This window comes from Talaromyces atroroseus (genome assembly GCF_001907595.1).
Source record: "Talaromyces atroroseus strain IBT 11181 chromosome Unknown scaffold_14, whole genome shotgun sequence".
NCBI classification, from domain to species: Eukaryota; Fungi; Ascomycota; class Eurotiomycetes; order Eurotiales; family Trichocomaceae; genus Talaromyces; species Talaromyces atroroseus.
The window spans coordinates 319724-337417 of NW_017971446.1; the positions used below are offsets into that span (position 1 = coordinate 319724).

The 17694-nt window shown below is 47.6% G+C and overlaps 7 protein-coding genes across 7 annotated transcripts; 3 read left to right on the forward strand and 4 right to left on the reverse strand.

Annotated features, from left to right (window-relative positions):
• Nucleotides 1-446: 446 nt before the first annotated feature.
• On the forward strand, nucleotides 447-2908 carry UA08_08467 (hypothetical protein; the record flags this gene model as incomplete). Its single annotated transcript, XM_020263359.1, has 4 exons — nucleotides 447-548; nucleotides 613-792; nucleotides 852-1118; nucleotides 1175-2908. 4 exons carry the CDS (start codon nucleotides 447-449, stop codon nucleotides 2906-2908), a joined length of 2283 nt encoding a protein of 760 aa, XP_020116403.1.
• A 670-nt stretch (nucleotides 2909-3578) lies between these two features.
• Nucleotides 3579-5949, reverse strand: UA08_08468 (hypothetical protein; the record flags this gene model as incomplete). The annotated part of the gene is made up of 6 exons (XM_020263360.1): nucleotides 3579-3711; nucleotides 3782-3838; nucleotides 3908-4028; nucleotides 4085-5002; nucleotides 5065-5151; nucleotides 5211-5949. The coding sequence occupies 6 exons, from the start codon at nucleotides 5947-5949 to the stop codon at nucleotides 3579-3581; spliced, it is 2055 nt and encodes a 684-aa protein (XP_020116404.1).
• A 1307-nt stretch (nucleotides 5950-7256) lies between these two features.
• UA08_08469 (hypothetical protein) lies at nucleotides 7257-8092 on the reverse strand (the record flags this gene model as incomplete). The annotated part of the gene is made up of 4 exons (XM_020263361.1): nucleotides 7257-7575; nucleotides 7646-7736; nucleotides 7803-7868; nucleotides 7936-8092. The coding sequence occupies 4 exons, from the start codon at nucleotides 8090-8092 to the stop codon at nucleotides 7257-7259; spliced, it is 633 nt and encodes a 210-aa protein (XP_020116344.1).
• A 1698-nt stretch (nucleotides 8093-9790) lies between these two features.
• Nucleotides 9791-10414, forward strand: UA08_08470 (hypothetical protein; the record flags this gene model as incomplete). The annotated part of the gene is made up of 1 exon (XM_020263362.1): nucleotides 9791-10414. The coding sequence occupies one exon, from the start codon at nucleotides 9791-9793 to the stop codon at nucleotides 10412-10414; it is 624 nt and encodes a 207-aa protein (XP_020116343.1).
• A 268-nt stretch (nucleotides 10415-10682) lies between these two features.
• Nucleotides 10683-14061, reverse strand: UA08_08471 (tRNA wybutosine-synthesizing protein 4; the record flags this gene model as incomplete). The annotated part of the gene is made up of 5 exons (XM_020263363.1): nucleotides 10683-11141; nucleotides 11208-13186; nucleotides 13256-13620; nucleotides 13676-13893; nucleotides 13987-14061. 5 exons carry the CDS (start codon nucleotides 14059-14061, stop codon nucleotides 10683-10685), a joined length of 3096 nt encoding a protein of 1031 aa, XP_020116345.1.
• Nucleotides 14062-14806: 745 nt separating this feature from the next.
• Nucleotides 14807-16154, forward strand: UA08_08472 (Autophagy-related protein 18; the record flags this gene model as incomplete). The annotated part of the gene is made up of 4 exons (XM_020263364.1): nucleotides 14807-14875; nucleotides 14939-15098; nucleotides 15169-16036; nucleotides 16106-16154. The coding sequence occupies 4 exons, from the start codon at nucleotides 14807-14809 to the stop codon at nucleotides 16152-16154; spliced, it is 1146 nt and encodes a 381-aa protein (XP_020116277.1).
• Nucleotides 16155-16377: 223 nt separating this feature from the next.
• On the reverse strand, nucleotides 16378-17214 carry UA08_08473 (hypothetical protein; the record flags this gene model as incomplete). Its single annotated transcript, XM_020263366.1, has 2 exons — nucleotides 16378-16506; nucleotides 16600-17214. 2 exons carry the CDS (start codon nucleotides 17212-17214, stop codon nucleotides 16378-16380), a joined length of 744 nt encoding a protein of 247 aa, XP_020116275.1.
• Nucleotides 17215-17694: the final 480 nt, after the last annotated feature.

Consider the following 17694-nt stretch of genomic DNA (forward strand, 5'->3'; position numbering starts at 1 on the left):
TACTTAGCAAAAGCTCCAAGCCTCACGTAATCGGAGCCCGCCAAGCCATTACTAATCTGTTTACTGCGCGTCACGTGACCCATAGCTGCGACTCAGTTTTCTGCAGCAAGAAATCCCAGAAGAACGTATAGGTACGAGTTTGAATCTTGAAGTGCGTATACCTGAGGATAACATCTGTTTTTACGTGCAGGAGATCTTAAAACGTCGGCGTTGAGCTGCTATTACTGACTATAGTTAGGTCACGGACCCACCCGTCGATCCCAGCCAATCATTTGTCGATATGAGTTGATCGCAGATGCTGAGCTTGGGACTTGACGACCTCACCCATCTCCGCGACGATGACTTGACTGGGTCCTAGGACTCTACGACTCTTCTAAGCGTGCGCTATAGACGGAACTTGCTGCTGTCATTATAGACGCTGGGATTAGCTAGCGCCAGCAGCTACGATGGACGACGACGTGATGGAAACCGGCCAAACAGAACCGCGTGGAACTAAACGGACAGCTTCTGATGCGGGCCTCTCGTCAAACGAACACCGCCGAATAAAAGTACGTATCACGAGAAATCATCCATTCTTCGACGTAAAAACGTAACGCTAACATCTAATCCTAGGCTTTAGACCCCGATGTTGTGAACAAAATTGCCGCCGGGGAGATTATTGTCGCCCCCATGCATGCCCTGAAAGAACTCATTGAGAATGCTGTAGATGCGGGATCAACGTCAATAGAAATTCTCGTCAAAGATGGTGGTCTCAAATTGCTTCAAATTACTGATAATGGCCACGGAATTAACGTGCGTTTTGTGCTCCCTCCGTGCGGTTGATTTGGACACCAGCTGACATCGCACTGCAGATGGACGATCTCCCTATCCTATGCGAGAGGTTCACAACTTCAAAATTGAGAGAATTTGAAGATCTGGCTGCTATTGGGACATACGGATTCCGGGGCGAAGCGTTAGCTAGCATCAGTCATATTTCTCACCTCACAGTAACTACGAAAACCGCCAGCTCGAGCTGCGCTTGGAGAGCACATTACAGCGATGGGAAACTCGTGCCGGCGAAGCCTGGCCAAAGTGCTAAGCCGAAACCTACAGCTGGACGTGGAGGGACTCAGATCACTGTAAGTTGTACTCTCTTCGCTGAAAACATGAGATATACTTATACTTCGTGATCAAGGTCGAAGATCTATTTTACAATGTCCCAACACGGCGTCGAGCCTTCCGGTCAGCTAGTGAAGAGTATGCAAAGATCCTTGATGTTGTTGGCCGATATGCTGTTCACTGTTCGCATGTCGCCTTTTCATGCAAAAAGCACGGCGACTCGGGTGCCAGCATCTCGACCGCTGTCACAGCTTCGACCATTGATCGAATTCGGCAGATACATGGAAGTGCTGTGGCGAACGAACTGATCACGTTCGACATTGAGGACAACAAGAGATTAGGGTTCACAGCATCCGGTCTCGTAACCAACGCTAATTATCATGTAAAAAGAACAATCATTTTATTATTTATTAACCACCGATCCGTCGAGTCGTCAGCTCTCAAGAAAGCAATTGAACAGACATATTCGACATTTCTCCCCAAAGGCGGCCATCCCTTTGTCTATCTCGACCTCGAGATTGAGCCCAACCGAGTCGATGTCAATGTTCATCCTACAAAGAGAGAAGTAAACTTCCTTAATGAAGACGAAATTATTGAATCAATATGCAGGGAAATCACTTCCCGACTGGCCCAAATGGATTCCAGCCGGACGTTCATGACTCAGACTCTTTTGCCTGGCGTACCGAAAATATCAGACTTGGATCAAAGTAACACTCCGACGCGCAAGTCTGGCACGTTACCGTCTTCCCAAAGACCCTACGAAAATAACCTCATTCGCACGGATTCCCGCATGCGAAAGATAACATCCATGCTACCATCCCTCAGCACACCTCCACACAATACTCAAAGAGAACCACAATCAACAGATCAAGCCGAAGAGACCGAGAACAGAAACGATGGTCTTCATTACGAAACCACCGAGCGGGAGCCACTTCGTATAGGCCTCTCATCCGTCAAACGACTCCGCGCCACAGTACGTGCAGAGATGCACAACGGACTCACCGAACTGTTCTCCGCGCACACGTATGTCGGTCTTGTCGACGAACGCCGGCGAATCGTCGCAGTTCAATCAGGCGTAAAGTTGTATCTGGTCGACTACGGCATGATCTGCAACGAATTCTTCTACCAAATTGGGCTGACCGACTTTGGCAACTTCGGCGTTATCAAACTAGACCCGCCTCCGAAACTGATTGACCTAATGCGACTCGGTGCTGAAATTGAGAGGAGCGAACATCAATCTACAACAGAGACAGATGAAATGGAAGTGATCCTCTCCCGAGCCCCAGAAATGGTCTCCGAAACACTCATCGAACGGCGCGACATGTTAGATGAATACTTTTCGATCAAAATATCTGACCAAGGCGAACTATTGACTATCCCCCTGCTACTCAAGGGCTATTTGCCGTCATTAACCAAACTTCCTCGCTTCCTACTCCGATTAGGTCCATACGTTACCTGGACGAGCGAGGAGGAATGTTTCCGTAGCTTCCTACGTGAGCTTGCTGCTTTTTATACGCCTGAGAACCTACCTCCAGCGCCGCCATCAAAGCTGTCTAGATCAACAATAACGCCACAGAAAAAAACGCAGAACTCATCTTTTCCGGGAACTCAAGATGATAATGAAGGGGACGAAGACGACGACAATGATGACAATGGTATTGCAGCACGACGCTTACAGCTCATACAAATGCTGGAGCATGTTCTTTTCCCGGCTATTCGTGCCAGATTGGTAGCCACCAATTCTTTGTTGAGGGGAGTGGTTGAAGTTGCGGACCTGAAGGGATTGTATCGGGTGTTTGAGCGGTGTTGAGCTCGAATGTCATGATTTGTGGTTGATTATTTAGATTTAGACATATGCGGGCTTTATGACCTAGATATATTACTGAAATAAATAAATATATATATATATAAGACTCCCAAGAACATTGGACAATGCTCTGATTACATCCTTACTTGTGTAGTTTTGTTCGACTTCTCACGGATTCAAGCTTGTAGACAAGTCATGGAGAAAGAGTCAATGTCTTAAAGAAATCAGAGACAAAGGTAGACCAAATTTATCCATTGAATTAAAATATAACACGATCCCATATAAATAATAACATGGACATAGAAATGAAAAGAAAAAGCTAAGCTCCATATGATCATCAATTCATCATCCACATTGCCATTCAACTGATACATGTAACAGTGGCATCGAGCCATAGATCCATCAAACGTTGTCATCATCATCCATTGAACGTGAAAGAAAACCAAACGCCGCGCAAGAATAACTCCTTATTAGATAGAAAGAAGAATGAAGTTTAGTCCAGTTTCCAGCTCCCAATTCCCAGTTTGTAGATCCTAGTGTTACTCAATGCAATTAAAAAGTTGTTTGTCTCGGTCGACTTGAAGTAGGGTTGAATCTCCTTTGCAGATAAACCCATCCTCCTACCGTTTTGTCGAATTAAGTATTTATATAGTGAATAACTGAATAGTATTCATCATTGCTGTCGGGAATAAGGCCTATTCATCAACGCAATTTCCCGGGCGATAGTCGCCCATTCAAGTTCACGCTTCAGCGGGCCTGAGCGTCGTTTCTGTTGTTGCAATTCGTCCCACTTGAGAAGCTCATAACTGTTATTATAATATTATTAGTGGATGGGAGAGAAATTTTAGGGAGATATGAAGAGGATGCAAGACGTACACGAATCGAAGATGTGGTTGGATGATGACGTTGAGTCTTCTTGCGCGGACGAAGCAGCTGTGCGTGGAGTGAAAATGTAAGTTCATGATGATACTTCAATTGGTCTCCATGGGCAAATAAACTTACTATGCTCGAGGGAATGATAGTCCCAAGGAGGACATTACTTCGGCTATGCAGATAGTAGCTGACCTTGAAACGCCAACGCGGCAATGTACCAAAGTGGCTGACCCATCGGCTCTGCTTTTTTCTGTACGAAAAGAAATGTTAACCATCATACATGCCATTTCAAATGAATAAACTTACCAATAAATGACAGACAATTATCGAATTCCTGCGTCAATGGATCAATTCCATTGTCCTGCACTTGGCCAATGAACATCAGATTGTCGTCTCCCCATTCGTCAAGTTCCTGGTCAGACCACGACACCGGCTCCCCAATGCTTAGCACCCGTTTAATGCCCAAGGCCCGTAGAAGGTCCGGATTATTTGCGTGAGCCAGGTTCCCGAGATACATATAAGGGAGTACGCGACTTGGAAGTGACCCATCCATCTTTTGAAGCCACGCTGGCTCTGGTAGACTTGCCAGATCCAAGCCCTTGGCCAGAGCTACTGGGCTTTCTTGAAGTATTCGGTGCTCAATTTCCCGCAAGAAAAAGACATCGGAAGGGTAGGCAAAGAAATTGCGCCCCTTCCCGCGATGAAGTCTAATCCAAGCTTCGTGCAGTGGGAGTCCTTCTGCAAACATAAAATATGCGATGGCGAGCAGTGAATTTTCAGTATACCCATCTGCGCAGTGTATTAAGATTCTGCGCGAGTCTTTGGACCCCTCAATTGAAATATCGTCTAGATCATCAAGCTCTGCTTCGCTCTCTTCTTCCTCTGGATTGACAAGATAATACATCCAACGGAGGGTGTTAATGAAATCATCCACGTCTCGGTTGCCTTCCAGTTGTGGCACGACACTCCCAGAAGAAGGAAATTGCAAGAGATGAGGTTCACCAAAAGCACTGTTCTCGATATCCTTGCGTACTTTATCCAATAACCGAGGGCAAGGAATAGAGGCAAGATCATTTGCTTCGATCAACAAGTCAAATTGATTGGCACCCTCTTGGTCTTGGTCATCCAAAGACAGAAGTACATCAGGACTCAGACCCAGCCAGACTCCTTTGGAAATCATGGAAGCCTTGGACATGTTACACATTTCAATGCGCTCCCATTGAACTGGTAATTATTATGGTTAGTCTGAATATCCTTTTCCAAACATAAAGTATGATAGAACTCACAAAAGTCCATCACTTTGCCTGTGATTTGTCCTTCAGAATCTATTGCAACCAAGTCTTCGTATCGTTGTTCAATCTGTTCAAATGATTCTAGTTGATTGGTTGTTAGACAATCCTGCTCGAAAATTCTTACACTTGCTCGAGCTTACCAGACAAGATGAACGTATTGAAAAATGGAGTTTCTTGAGCCGGATCATGCTTCATTCTCCAGTGCTGCTGTGCGAATGCCACTTTTTTAGCGGCCTCCAGCAACTGAGAAGGATTGGTATCTCTCCGCGCATAGATCACTATATCCGATAGCGGTGCCAGTTTGGCAGTTTGGATGTGGAAATTGCGAACAGAAAACCCATAGACAGGATCGGCATCAATAAACTCTGAGCCACTAGGGTCAAGGATCTCATCAAGAGCTACTGCCCCCCGCAAACGAGACTTGGTAAGGTCACCGTCTAAACTCACGAGGGTGAGAGCGCGTAAGCATCTTGGTATGCGCCTGAGAGACCTTTTTCTGTTGACAAAGAAAGCAGATTGCACCCCATTGAAGGGATGTATGCCATGCAGCCAGGGAAAGACCTGTTTAGGGTCTGGCAGGGGCTGGGTTGCCAGATGATCTAGTGCCGCAGCGAGTGTTGCGCCGTCAATAGAATATACTGGCGGGGACTTGGATAGCTTCTTGAACCGGTCTGGCGGGTACAGCAATGAGGTAAGGGAAGCACCAGCCGGCTCGACGGGCGAGATGGCCTGTGGTGCAGAGCCAGGGGGGCAGACTGGAATGTGCTTATTCGGGATAGTCGTCGGAGTGCGAGGGCGGACATTGAGACTGAGGGCTGGAGACACTGGAGGAGGCGTTCCGGGGTGTCGTACTTGATGCTGGACCACAACTGTCGCCATCACGATGTGCTGCTTGTGGTGTGATATTGGGTATTGTATGGTGCTGTAGGATAAAAGCACAGTGTAGAGATGTCAACTTCAATTGCGCATCATCTACCCAATGCAACAAAGCCGAGGGGAATTGGCCGTAGTCCTTAGCAGCTCAATTCTTAGGCACTTCTGCGAGATTCTCTGCCTGATCTGGCGAGGTAGTTCGGTCAGCGTCTATCACGTTGAACCGAGCGGGGAAGAACAGCGCTGTGCCACATTGACTACAACACTCATGCAGCGCAGGAACACGACAAAACAGCAACCCGACGGATGCACGAGGAAAAACGAATGAATGAATTGTCTTGACGTCTGTCTGTCTGTCTGTCTGTCTGCGTATGGCTGTGTGTCTCAGCAAAGGGTTAGATAGAGATACTCATCGTGCTGGCGGGGGAGGAAGTGGGTTATCTTTCAAGCAAGCTGGGCCCACGTCCCGGGCATCCTACGTCGTGTGCAGCCAATAGCAATGCATATCACGCGGGAAAGCGGGTCCACTAGTACGCATCCATCATGTCCACTGTGTGTGGCATGCTGCATGTCAACACGACCAGCACATCCCGAATCACCCAGCATCAGTGCGTCAATCCAACTAATCGTGGCGGGCGGCCAGCAAAGCGAGAGTGTTTTCACTCTGTCTGTGTGAACCTCGAAAGTGTCTATCCTACTACTCTTGTCTACCATCACTATCAACCAGACGGGTTTACGATTTCGGATTTCGGATTGTGGATTGTCTAGGCCAATCAGCGCACAGACCACCCCACCCAGGCCGGTCTGGGTCAAGCGGATATGCTGATCCGAGTATCGACTACACATGGTTGGCTGTGCCGCTCGGAGCTAGCGGGTCTGCTCCACCCCCCACCAACCGCTTTTGCTGCGTCATGGACTTTCTCTCTTCCTCTCAAACAAATAAATAAACTACCAAGTTGACCTGCACACACGTGATTGGTTGGAACCCTAATTGGACTTGGTAAATCAATACGGCCGGCCGCTTTATGTTAGAGGCTTAACTGAGCACTGCTTCTGGATTGATGTTTTCTGGAAAGGCATATTAGTATTACGATAGATTGTGCGAGAATCGTTGAATTGTTTGCATTTTGTCGATCTCTATATTTGAAGCAGTGTTCACGTAAGTTCAATGAGTACATGCGAGGCGCTGCCTACTTGTATCAAATTCCGGACCTATGTGTTCCATCCCTGACAGCCTACGGGGAAGAAATCTTCAAAAAGAAGCAGAGAGGGGAAGGGATTATTCATCACTAATATAACGAGAACACCCAAGTTTATCTTGGCTTATTCCGCTTTATCTCCCATTGCCAGATCTCAGGATCTTTCTTCTCCAGTACCCAAAACTGAGTCTCAACGCGTTGCGCGATGATTCGCAGCCAGTCAATCAAATAGCCCAAACGATTGTAGTCTGTTTGAGCTCGAATGCTGTATTCGTTTTGCCATTCTGTTCGCCCAGCTTGGCTCGACCAAGATGTGATTGTCACGGATTTATGGGTTGAAGTTTGCGTGTCTCCTTCTATCCAGCTGTTAAGACCTCCACCTGCTGGTGGTCCCCAGCCGAGTGATGCGTAGCCAAGCTGGGGCGACCTGGTTCTATTCTCAGGAATACAGGTTAAAAAAGCATCTAGTGACTGAGAACTAAAGGAACAGGCAAAGTACGCACGCAGAGTGAGTATTGTAGGCATATTCAAATGCGCGCGTGTCGTTCTCATTCGCTAGTATATAGAAAGTAGATACTTCCATGTTACTACCGCCTGTTAAATGGGAGTTGCATATCCGTGAGTATGAGAGGTCTTGTATGGCATCTCCACACTGCGTACGGAATTCTTCCACAAGGGTTATGAACTGGGTACGCATTTCTTGGTTTGCGTGGAGATCTCCAAGATCTGTGGTAGAGTAAAGTCTATCAGCATTTCCCTCTGTTTCAGGCCGGCCAGGGAGCAAAACACATACTAATGAAGAGCGAAATCCTCGCAAACCAACTAGCGTTGTCGTTGTCGGTGCCCCAGCGCATTTTCGGACAATCTCCGAGTTTCCACAGCGACAGGCGTAGGTCCTTGAATGCTCCTAACACAAATCGATTTGAACTCTCCGTGCGGAAGGTAATCATTTCGATCAAAGGTTTGAGGGGGAAAAAGGTTTGAGGGGGAACTTCGATACTGGGATTATATAATGTTGATTCATCAATCCCATAGGGTTCTGATGGCCAGCAGGGCCAGCAGTAACTCGTTGATGTGCCCTTTCTGCGGCCACGCTGGCTAGATGTACTTGGTCTCTATCATCTGGTCCAATCAGGTCACTCGCATCGTATTCACGCATTAAAGATATAAATTCAAGAGCGGGTGTCGATAATTGGACTGCTTGGAAACAGGGAGCCGAACTGGACCTTTCGGTCTGAGAGATTCTGGGGACTCGAATTGTAATTTCTGTGTGAGTAAAGAGACGACTGCAATTGTATCCGAAGAGAGCTTCTTGATATTATCCGCAATATTGTGCAGGTTGTCTCGTATCAGCCGTTGCGGACTGTCTGCGTCCATGTCTGCTTTCCAGAACAGCAAACCGGCAAAATAGCGGTTTTCAGTCCTGTCGTCGATCTGCAACCAGTCCCCAGACGCAGACAATAATTCCGTCTGATTGCTTAACAGTGGAAATAGTGTCGACTCCAATCGGAGGCTGAAATCTTTCAAAGAAGGGTCCCGCCTAGCGAGCTTATAGCTAAATTGGAAGGAAACCAATTCAAGAATGCAGGAAAAGGTGGAAGAAGAGATTTGAGCAGGCAGTGACAGCTGCACACAGCGGTTGTAAACCTCTCTTACGTAGCCTAGGAGCATTCGAAATCCTATCTAGCATTGGAAACATCTCCAAGCTAAGCCGCTACCCCATTGAATCAAAACGAGCACCTGTTGTGAGGGCGATGTTTGATCTACGAATCCCCAATGGAGTCCTTGGAAACCGGGGATGGTCGATATAAATTCTAGAGAAGCGCGCCATAGAGCGGAGGCCGGCTGCGACGCCTCTGAGAGATCCACACCAGGACTGAAAGTGAATTGCAGAATACTGAGAATTGGAGTCGTGGGAAGCTGATCGATGTTTTTTTCCGAGTCGTATGGAATGCCGTACAGACACGGCTTGATCTTCACTTGCGCATAGATCATGGCCACACAACCAGCTGCCTAGGCATTCCACGTATGTCCTCTGGCATATGAAAAAGGAGTTTAAATCTTCGCATTACTCTTGTAGTATTGTTAATAATAGGAGTCTTCTCCCTACAAAACTACCTACAACGTCGGATTACGTACGAGCGAAAGGGCAGAGATTTAAATTGAATTGTTTCTCCGTACAAGCATTTTTTTTCTGGAGCAAAACCCCCTGATGACAAGAAATATTACTAGCTCGATTAGTGTTTTCCAGTGATTGGCTAAGCTTCAAGGCTCTGCCTCCGTAGAACCGCTTCACTAAAACGTGTATGTATGAGCTAGACTTCACTAGTTAGCTGTAAGAATCAATCCGAGAGGACGACAGGCCACAGATGCATCCCAGGGTCTGTGCTAGTAGCATTTTGGAACAACTAATTTAGCATTCTGGCTCCTGAGGCTACAAAATGAATAAAGTGGCTGAACTTTCAGGCTTCTAAATTAGCTGTAATCTATTAATGCACGCACCTATGTAGTATTCGAAGAGCAGCCTGCGAGGGGCGGGGCGTGTGTCCAATACTTATAAAAGGGGCGAACTGCCATGTTGCTTCAGCTCGGTTGCGTTCTTCTACACAAGTTCCCTTCTACATTGTGAGGGAAACGAATACATCAACATGCAAGCCTCCCTACTCCTCGCCGTAGCCCTAGCGGCCTTCAGTGCTAGAGCCGACGATTCCAGCAGCACAATAGTTGGTTACTTCTCTCCACCATGGAGCGCAGGTCTGCTAGAGTACGGCGGTTGGACCAGCACTGCTGCTAGCCTCGCCCACATCAACACTGCCGCGGCCACATACCATGTCGGCTGTGTGAAGGACGCTCCCAAGACCGACTGCGACTACCCTTCGTCGTGGACGATCATCCAAGGTCCTGAAACAGTGAGCGTCACCGGCGTATATATCGCGTCAACCTCGGATAAGACCACAAGCTACGATATCACCGTCACCCAGTCGTACGAGTGCTCTCTGAAATCTTCAACAGAGTCGGCCAGCTGCACCATGAGTGCGGGCATGAGCGGTTCCATGGATGGAGGAACATATGCTTCCTCCACTTCCAGCAAGGCAACTTACACAACGGCGCCTATTGCCAACTCGTACTATCAGCTGACAGTCACTGCGGGACTGAGTTCATTTACGGGCCCTGATGCCACCAAGGCACCGGGCGCTGCTGCCACTGGGCCCGCGGGTTCAATGATTACGGCTGTCCCTGTAGTTGCTGCTGCCGTGGCTGTTTTGTTGTAAAATCAATCCAGTTGGAAAGCATGATTCTTTTGTTGGACTAGGATATCAATGGAATGCATTTGATGAATATGTAGACCTCAGCACATATTACTTGTTGTCTCTTCTCTCCCTATCACATATCATCATGTCGTCGAGTAACGTGGACACGTTCTATTCATCTGGTAGTACCAATAGTAGTATTCCGGAGGCATACCGGATAGATTTTTCACAGAGTATAATGCGTGGGAGCTTCAAGCCAACCTTTATATATCACAGATTCCGGGGCATGTCACGTCCAAGCCTTCGCTTTCAATTCATTGGCCAACCTCAAAAGGTAGAACGAAGCCATGTCCGGTGGGATACCGTCAAAAGATCGCACAATCTTATCCACATCCTGGCGACCTTTTTCATAGGCATGCAGGTCCCTATTGGCATAAACATCTCGACCCGCAGCATACCCCTTGTCTAGACTGCGGAAAAACACATTGACTGCAACACTAACCCCCTCAATGGGTGCAGCAGCATGCAACCACAACGGCGGAATGAACAAGATGTCTCCAGAGCTGAGTGTTGCTTCATGAGGTGAAGTATGTGGCACAGGCACAATTTGCCCTTCCTTGATGTCGTCGAAAATATTGAGTGTGGAGCTCGAAGCTCCAGGCGGTAATTCAAGATATTGAACATCCGTTGGTGGGTATAGAACCAGCTTCTTCTGGCCCTGAATCTGGCAGTATACATTGGCCATGACCTATTTGGACAAAGCGAATCAGTTGAACAAATGTCCGAGGAGAGGGTACGTTATGTTTTCACTTACATCATAGTGTAACCACATCGTGACAGGCCCCGAGATGCGCAAAGGCGAGCTGTGAGCATTATCCTGCACGAAACTAAGCTGTGGCGGAAGAGAAAAGTCGTTCTTGATTTCAGGGAAATCTTCCGCAAAATTTGCTGCCTTTTTGGCCGGTTGATCGGCTGATATGGATCTCAGATACTGACGGCCTCCCTGGTGAATTTCTTCCATGAATGTGCCGAAATCTTTGGTAGTGTATGAAAAGTTTTTCTTTTGAAAATTCATATGATCAGTCTGAGCCTCGTGAACCACGACTTTGCGGTCAAACCCGAGCGTCTGCACCAGATACTGTTTCGACCATAATTCAGTGCACCGTCCTACATCACTGCCTGTTATGACCACCGGTTTTGCTTGGTTCATAATATGCTCAAAGTCCGCCGCCGTTTTTATGGATAACCGGGGAATGCTCTTTATTTCGTTCAATTCACCCTTGTTAGTTGAGTATTTCGCAGAAGGGTGGTCTACTTTATTTGTGCCCGTGTTCTCCGGCACCTGTAAAGAATCCCACTCATCCGATTTCCCGACTGATGAAACACCCTGTATTTGCCATATGTATCTGTTCCAGAAGGTTCCGAATGAGAAGCAAACCGCTCCTCCAGACACCACCAGAGCCGAAGAAGAATCGACACTGCAAGAAACATGGCCGGCGAGAAGCGGTCGAAAGGCTGGAGACTCAGTACGGGCTTTGATTATTTGCACAACTGAGGATCTCCACTCGCTGCGACCTAGATCTGTAATGTCTAGACAGAGGATCTCCAATCCCTCGGAGAGAACACCTTGAACGCCAATACCGCCTATGATGACAAGCTTATTGGAGACAACGTTCACCGACGCACCAAAGCGTCCAACGTAGGTAGCAAGCTTTGAGGCATTTCGTAGTTTTCCACTTTGGTCCAAAAGGCGAATACTTTTGGATCCATCCGGTTGCTTCTCTAGGGTCCATTTCCAGAAATCACTCCTGACCACCCCATCCTGAGACATGCCTCCGAAAAGATAGCCGGAAGAAGAATCAATATTAACCATCTGAGCCCCAAATCGACTAGGTACGTCAGTTTCACCAACAAACTCGACTGTTTGCCATCCTTTGTTCTCATCCCAAAGCAGCCAATCATTTAAAGTGTCGCCTTTGTTAGATTTTCCGCCATATATCAACACGCTCTCCGCCTCGTCATCAAATTTGACCCGTGCTGCACAATGACGGAAGCGAGGATATGGAAGAGAGCATGCCGGTTTCCAAACATCGTCCTTCCGAATCCAGCAATCAGCCAGGCCTGCTGTAGGCGACGCACGACCCCCAACAAGCAGGCAACCCCCCTGACTTAGTGTGGTGGTAGTATGGCACATACGCGCAGAGATATGATGGGGTGGTAAAGTACAAGCTGGTTTGGTGAGCTTGTTCCCCCTCGTATACAGATCTGTAGACAGTAAACGAGACTGGGTTCCTAGTCCTCCATGAACACCAATCGAATCAGCACTGTCTGGAACCATAGCAGCGAATCTCCGATAGCCCTTAAAGGATGTTGGGTGGTGAGAAACCAGCCTCAATGGAGTCCGTGGCAAGTCATCGTAATCAGCGATATCAGATTCATTCACGCTGTCATGGTGTTGACGTTCTTGGCCAAAAGTAGATGCTGACAAAACAAAATAGTGAGAAGCAAATAATGCAAACTCTTCCCACTCGTCGAATGGTTCTATCGCATCCAGATTCATCCTTTGGGATTTGCTGACAAATGAGTTGTCGTTCCAGATATCCCATAGAGTCCTCGCAGAGGCATATTTCCAGCCTCGTGAAGAGAACCGCTGTTCCTGCATGCGGAGCGTTGGGTACTTGTGGATAGAATGAAGGGGAGCGTGAAGTTTGTGGAAATGGTTCATCATCGTAGATGCAAAAGGGTGATCAGGACCATCTGGGAAGAATTGCTCCAGGAGGCAGAATTGAACATCTATACAAACAACAGATCAGCTATGGCCCCAGCATGTCTCATACACATCTGCTTTGCTGATTTGCTGACCTTTATCTAGCTTCGGAATCCAAGAAATGAGGGCATCTGCGGACTGGACATCCATATAAGTGAGCGAAACCTCCGCTATGCAGAGGACCGAGGCAGGGGAAGAGCCTAGGACTTCCTTCAGAGCGTCTTCGAGCTTCTTCAAATTTTTCAAATCACAGCCCACGGCAACATAGTGCGGAGCTTGTAGGAGAACAGGGCTCGGTTCTGGAAATGTCTTTATCTCTCCCAGTATACTCCTCAAGTTGTCCGTTTGTTGGATCACCGAGGTTTTAATGCCCATCAGTTTTTCATAGTCAATATCCACGAAGGTCACGGTTTTACATATCGACTCCTCACTCTTGAGGAACTGGAAGGCTAGCGGGTCACTACGTAGAAATCCTTAGCCTACATCCGGAACCTATTCGAGGCTCTTCTACTCACTATCCACATCCAAGATTGAGGACAAACTTAGGGCGCGTATCTGAATTTTCCAAAAACTGCCGCACGGTCTCCGCAATCGCATGCATTCTGAGCCAATATCCTCTGTTGATCAAGGGAGCCCGCCTCTGAGGCTTTTTCACGAAATAACGAAAGAATTGATTTTGGGGAAAGTATCTAAGCTCGACGCTGCGTTTCGACACGATACTGCTATTGTTTGTCTATTGAATCACAACACAGAGATGATTAGTTGGTAATTCGAGTTTGGAAACAATGTAGACGAGACGCATACGGTGGTACAACAGCGCACTTACTCCCATCACCAGGTCCGCCTCTTTCTCCTTTTTGGTAGGCACCACGGGCCTGACCTGTTTTTTCTTTGACGACATCCTTGCTCTTTTCGCCTCCACACAGATCGGTAGGTTGCTCGAGGCGAGAACCGGTTTGACAAGAGCACAATTGAAGCGAAGAGAAAGAAAGGGGAAAGGGAAAAAAAAGCAAAGAAGCGAATGCCCCTCAGTGCCTTCCCCAACGCGGTGAAGAGCGGCAGAACTAAGATCGATCGCTCTGAGCGGAGACGCCCTAGTCCACAATGAGCCTAGCCTCTAGTCAACATCCTCGTCACCTGAACAGCAACTCAACTATCAATTGCCTCTGCTTGCTCTATGTCTGCAGTCACCGCTGTCCCGCCACGTCCAGAGCCTCGTTCGACTCAAGCTCAGATATATTAACCCTTCTTTTCCGTGGCCAAGTCTTGCCCAACTCATTGCAATCATCAGAGTCCGTCTCGTTTGTTGACGGGACGGCAACTCTGCGTATGATTGGTGAAGCGGGGTGGAACTGGTCAAGCAGAACTCGCGACGAGGGATACATTGCACATCAAAGTAAAGACTAGCTGCATCGCTGACACTGTGTCGCCCAGGGGCAAGATGTCGATGAATTTTGTCACATTCAACCAGGACTACAGCTATTTAGCTGTCGGTATGCATGCGCCCTTTACTGCCGTTGCAAGAGCCCCTACAATACTGACAATGACTGACTGGCTTAGGCACCTCCAAGGGATTTCGTATTTTTACAACGGATCCATTTTCCAAGAGCTATGAAACCAAGGAAGGGAACATAGCAATTCTAGAAATGTTGTTTTCAACGTCTCTGGTGGCCTTGATCTTGTCGCCCCGCCGTCTTCAGATAACAAACACCAAGGTCAGTTCACATGGGCCTTTATTAGACACCCAACACAGACACAGATACTGACAACAATGCCAGCGACAATCCACCATCTGCGAGTTGACCTTTCCAACTACCGTGTTAGCAGTGAAGTTGAACCGGAAAAGACTCGTTATAGTACTTGAGGACTATATCTACCTTTACGATATTCAGACCATGAAGCTTCTTTCGACAATTGAGACATCGCCGAATCCAAATGGTAAGTTGTACCTTTGCTTGGTGTCCCTTCCTAATCGTGAACGAACACTTAAATAAATACAACAAAACAGCAATCTGTGCGCTGTCTCCTTCTTCGGAGAATTGTTATCTAGCCTATCCTCTGCCCCAAAAAGCGCCATCTTCTTCATTCGCGCCCCCCGCGCATGCTCCTCCAAGCACGACAAATCATATATCACCGACTACTGGTGACGTATTGATCTTCGACGCCATAAAATTGGAGGCTATCAACGTTGTAGAGGCTCATCGATCTCCTCTATCATGTATTACACTAAATAGCGAAGGCACTCTACTAGCTACGGCTTCGGATAAAGGGACCATTATTCGGGTTTTTTCTGTGCCCGATGGCCAAAAGTTGTATCAGTTCCGCCGCGGGTCTATTCCATCTCGCATATACAGCATGTCATTCAACACAATGTCCACACTTCTTTGTGTTTCCTCGGCCACTGAGACTGTTCACGTCTTCAAATTGAACGGCCAAGGGAACAACCCAGACGGGAGTTCGAGATCTCCTACACTGGATCGACCGGCCAGCCCTAGTTCGGGCGACTATCGATATGAGCAACAAGACCCCGGAATGGAGGCATCTGACTTTGCCTCCAGAAAGCACAATGGCACGCTCATTGGGATGATCAGACGCACATCTCAGAATGTTGGAAATACCTTTGCCGCTACTGTTGGGGGTTATCTGCCAAAAGGTGTTAGCGAGATGTGGGAACCTGCACGGGACTTTGCCTGGATGAAGTTACCAAAGTCCAGTCAAGGAGCTGGTGGTCATGCCAATACCGGTCCAGTGAGGAGCGTTGTTGCAATGAGTAGCAATACGCCCCAAGTCATGGTTGTAACCAGCGAGGGGAACTTTTATGTGTTCAACATTGATTTATCGAAAGGTGGCGAGGGAACATTGACTAAGCAGTATTCGTAAGTGACATCTGTACTATCTTTTTGTCTGCACATTTTCAAAGCTAATTTGCATTCACTTCTTACTAGGGTGCTCGAGAGCAATGACAAGCTTGGGTCGTCAGGCCTAGACTATTGATTGATCGTTCCGATACTCTTAGAAGATACAGTGCACTCTCAACTCTACATCGAATCTATTATACCCCTTATGGAAATCGCAGTCGAATAGAATCGGGACCGATCCATATTTAATTGCATCAATATCAGTTCAACTTCATTTGACTGTGGCATAGACCCTCCCAGTTATGCTTATATTTGGATATTCCCACGTTTCTGTCCGTGTGCAGCGACATCAGAAGTTCCTATGCACTGATTGACTTCTCTCTCAATAGCCATTTGAGCTCCTCGACTTCTTCTGGTTTCAGAAGCTCATCCAATGTTTCCGATCGCATAAAGTCATGATCGGCGAACTCAAAGCCCGGAACCACAGTCTGCATTATTGTCATAATAAGCCTTCGGTTGCTCGCCTCTCTCCTTTTTTCCCCCGTCTGACGTGATCTCCCACACGAGAAAGAGGGACTTACCTCGCTGATCAACAACCCCTCAGATTGTCTGTCTCTGCTTTCAGTATCAGGAAGCAAAAAGGACGCTTTGAATTTTCCTCCCTCTACAATCCATTGTAGCCTTTCTCCGTGGGCGATATCGTGACCCACGACGAAAGTTTCGATGCGAGCTTTATTGTTTTCGGCAGCTCGGTCGCCTCGGAGAACTTCATCTGCATGGATCAGCACGTAAATACCGCGACCGCGATGCAGTGTATGAACCGTTCGTCCGCGGTTACGATGGAAACAGCCCAAAGGAGAACCGGGGGTGATATAATAGTAAATGGTAGTACTGGCAGCGCGAGTAGAATGATCTTGGCCGGCACTTAGTCGAATGGCAGAAGTCACGTCGGCCTCCGAAACAGCATAGGATGTTCCAGGGTCTTTATTGTTGATAAATGGATTGGCCACGTTCAGAGGATCGCGGTCAGTCTCGACGTAATAACCACCTTCAATGTGGGCTTGCAAGCCCAAGAAATCGATGGTTTCTTGCACCGCAGGAGGCTCGCTTCTTTTCTTCCCCTCGTTGTCAGCAAGCGGAGTCGGCGCGAAGTATGGTTTGATTTGGGACAGCGGCGCGTGCAACTGGTGTGCCATTTTGTATTACTCTTGAGAGATGAAAATGAATATTAATATACTTCTTATTGTTTGTTAATAGCGATTCAGTATATGGACCGGGCAGTCATGCGGTGTGGGACTCGAGTTGCTTTACAGCTCAGGAAGGTTTCCGGACACGATTCTCACGCAGCTCGTCGGGGACTGCAGTGCACCACATCAGGGTTAGTGGTATAATTCATCGATATCCATCGACGCGCCTCTTTGGCATAGTAACTAAGCTACTACTGTTGTCAGCCTTTCGAGCGCAAGAGCCAACATTGATATAGGCATGATTCCACTTGACACCGCACACGTAAGTTCACCAGTATAATGTCCCAGTAAGTTTGACCCCCATATATCCCCTAGTTATATATGGACGTATTCAAGCATGTACCCAGCCTGTACCGAACGATACCATTGCGAGAGGGGAAGCAGCTTCTGGCCAATCGCTTCCACTCCTGGCGCACTAACCGCACGTAA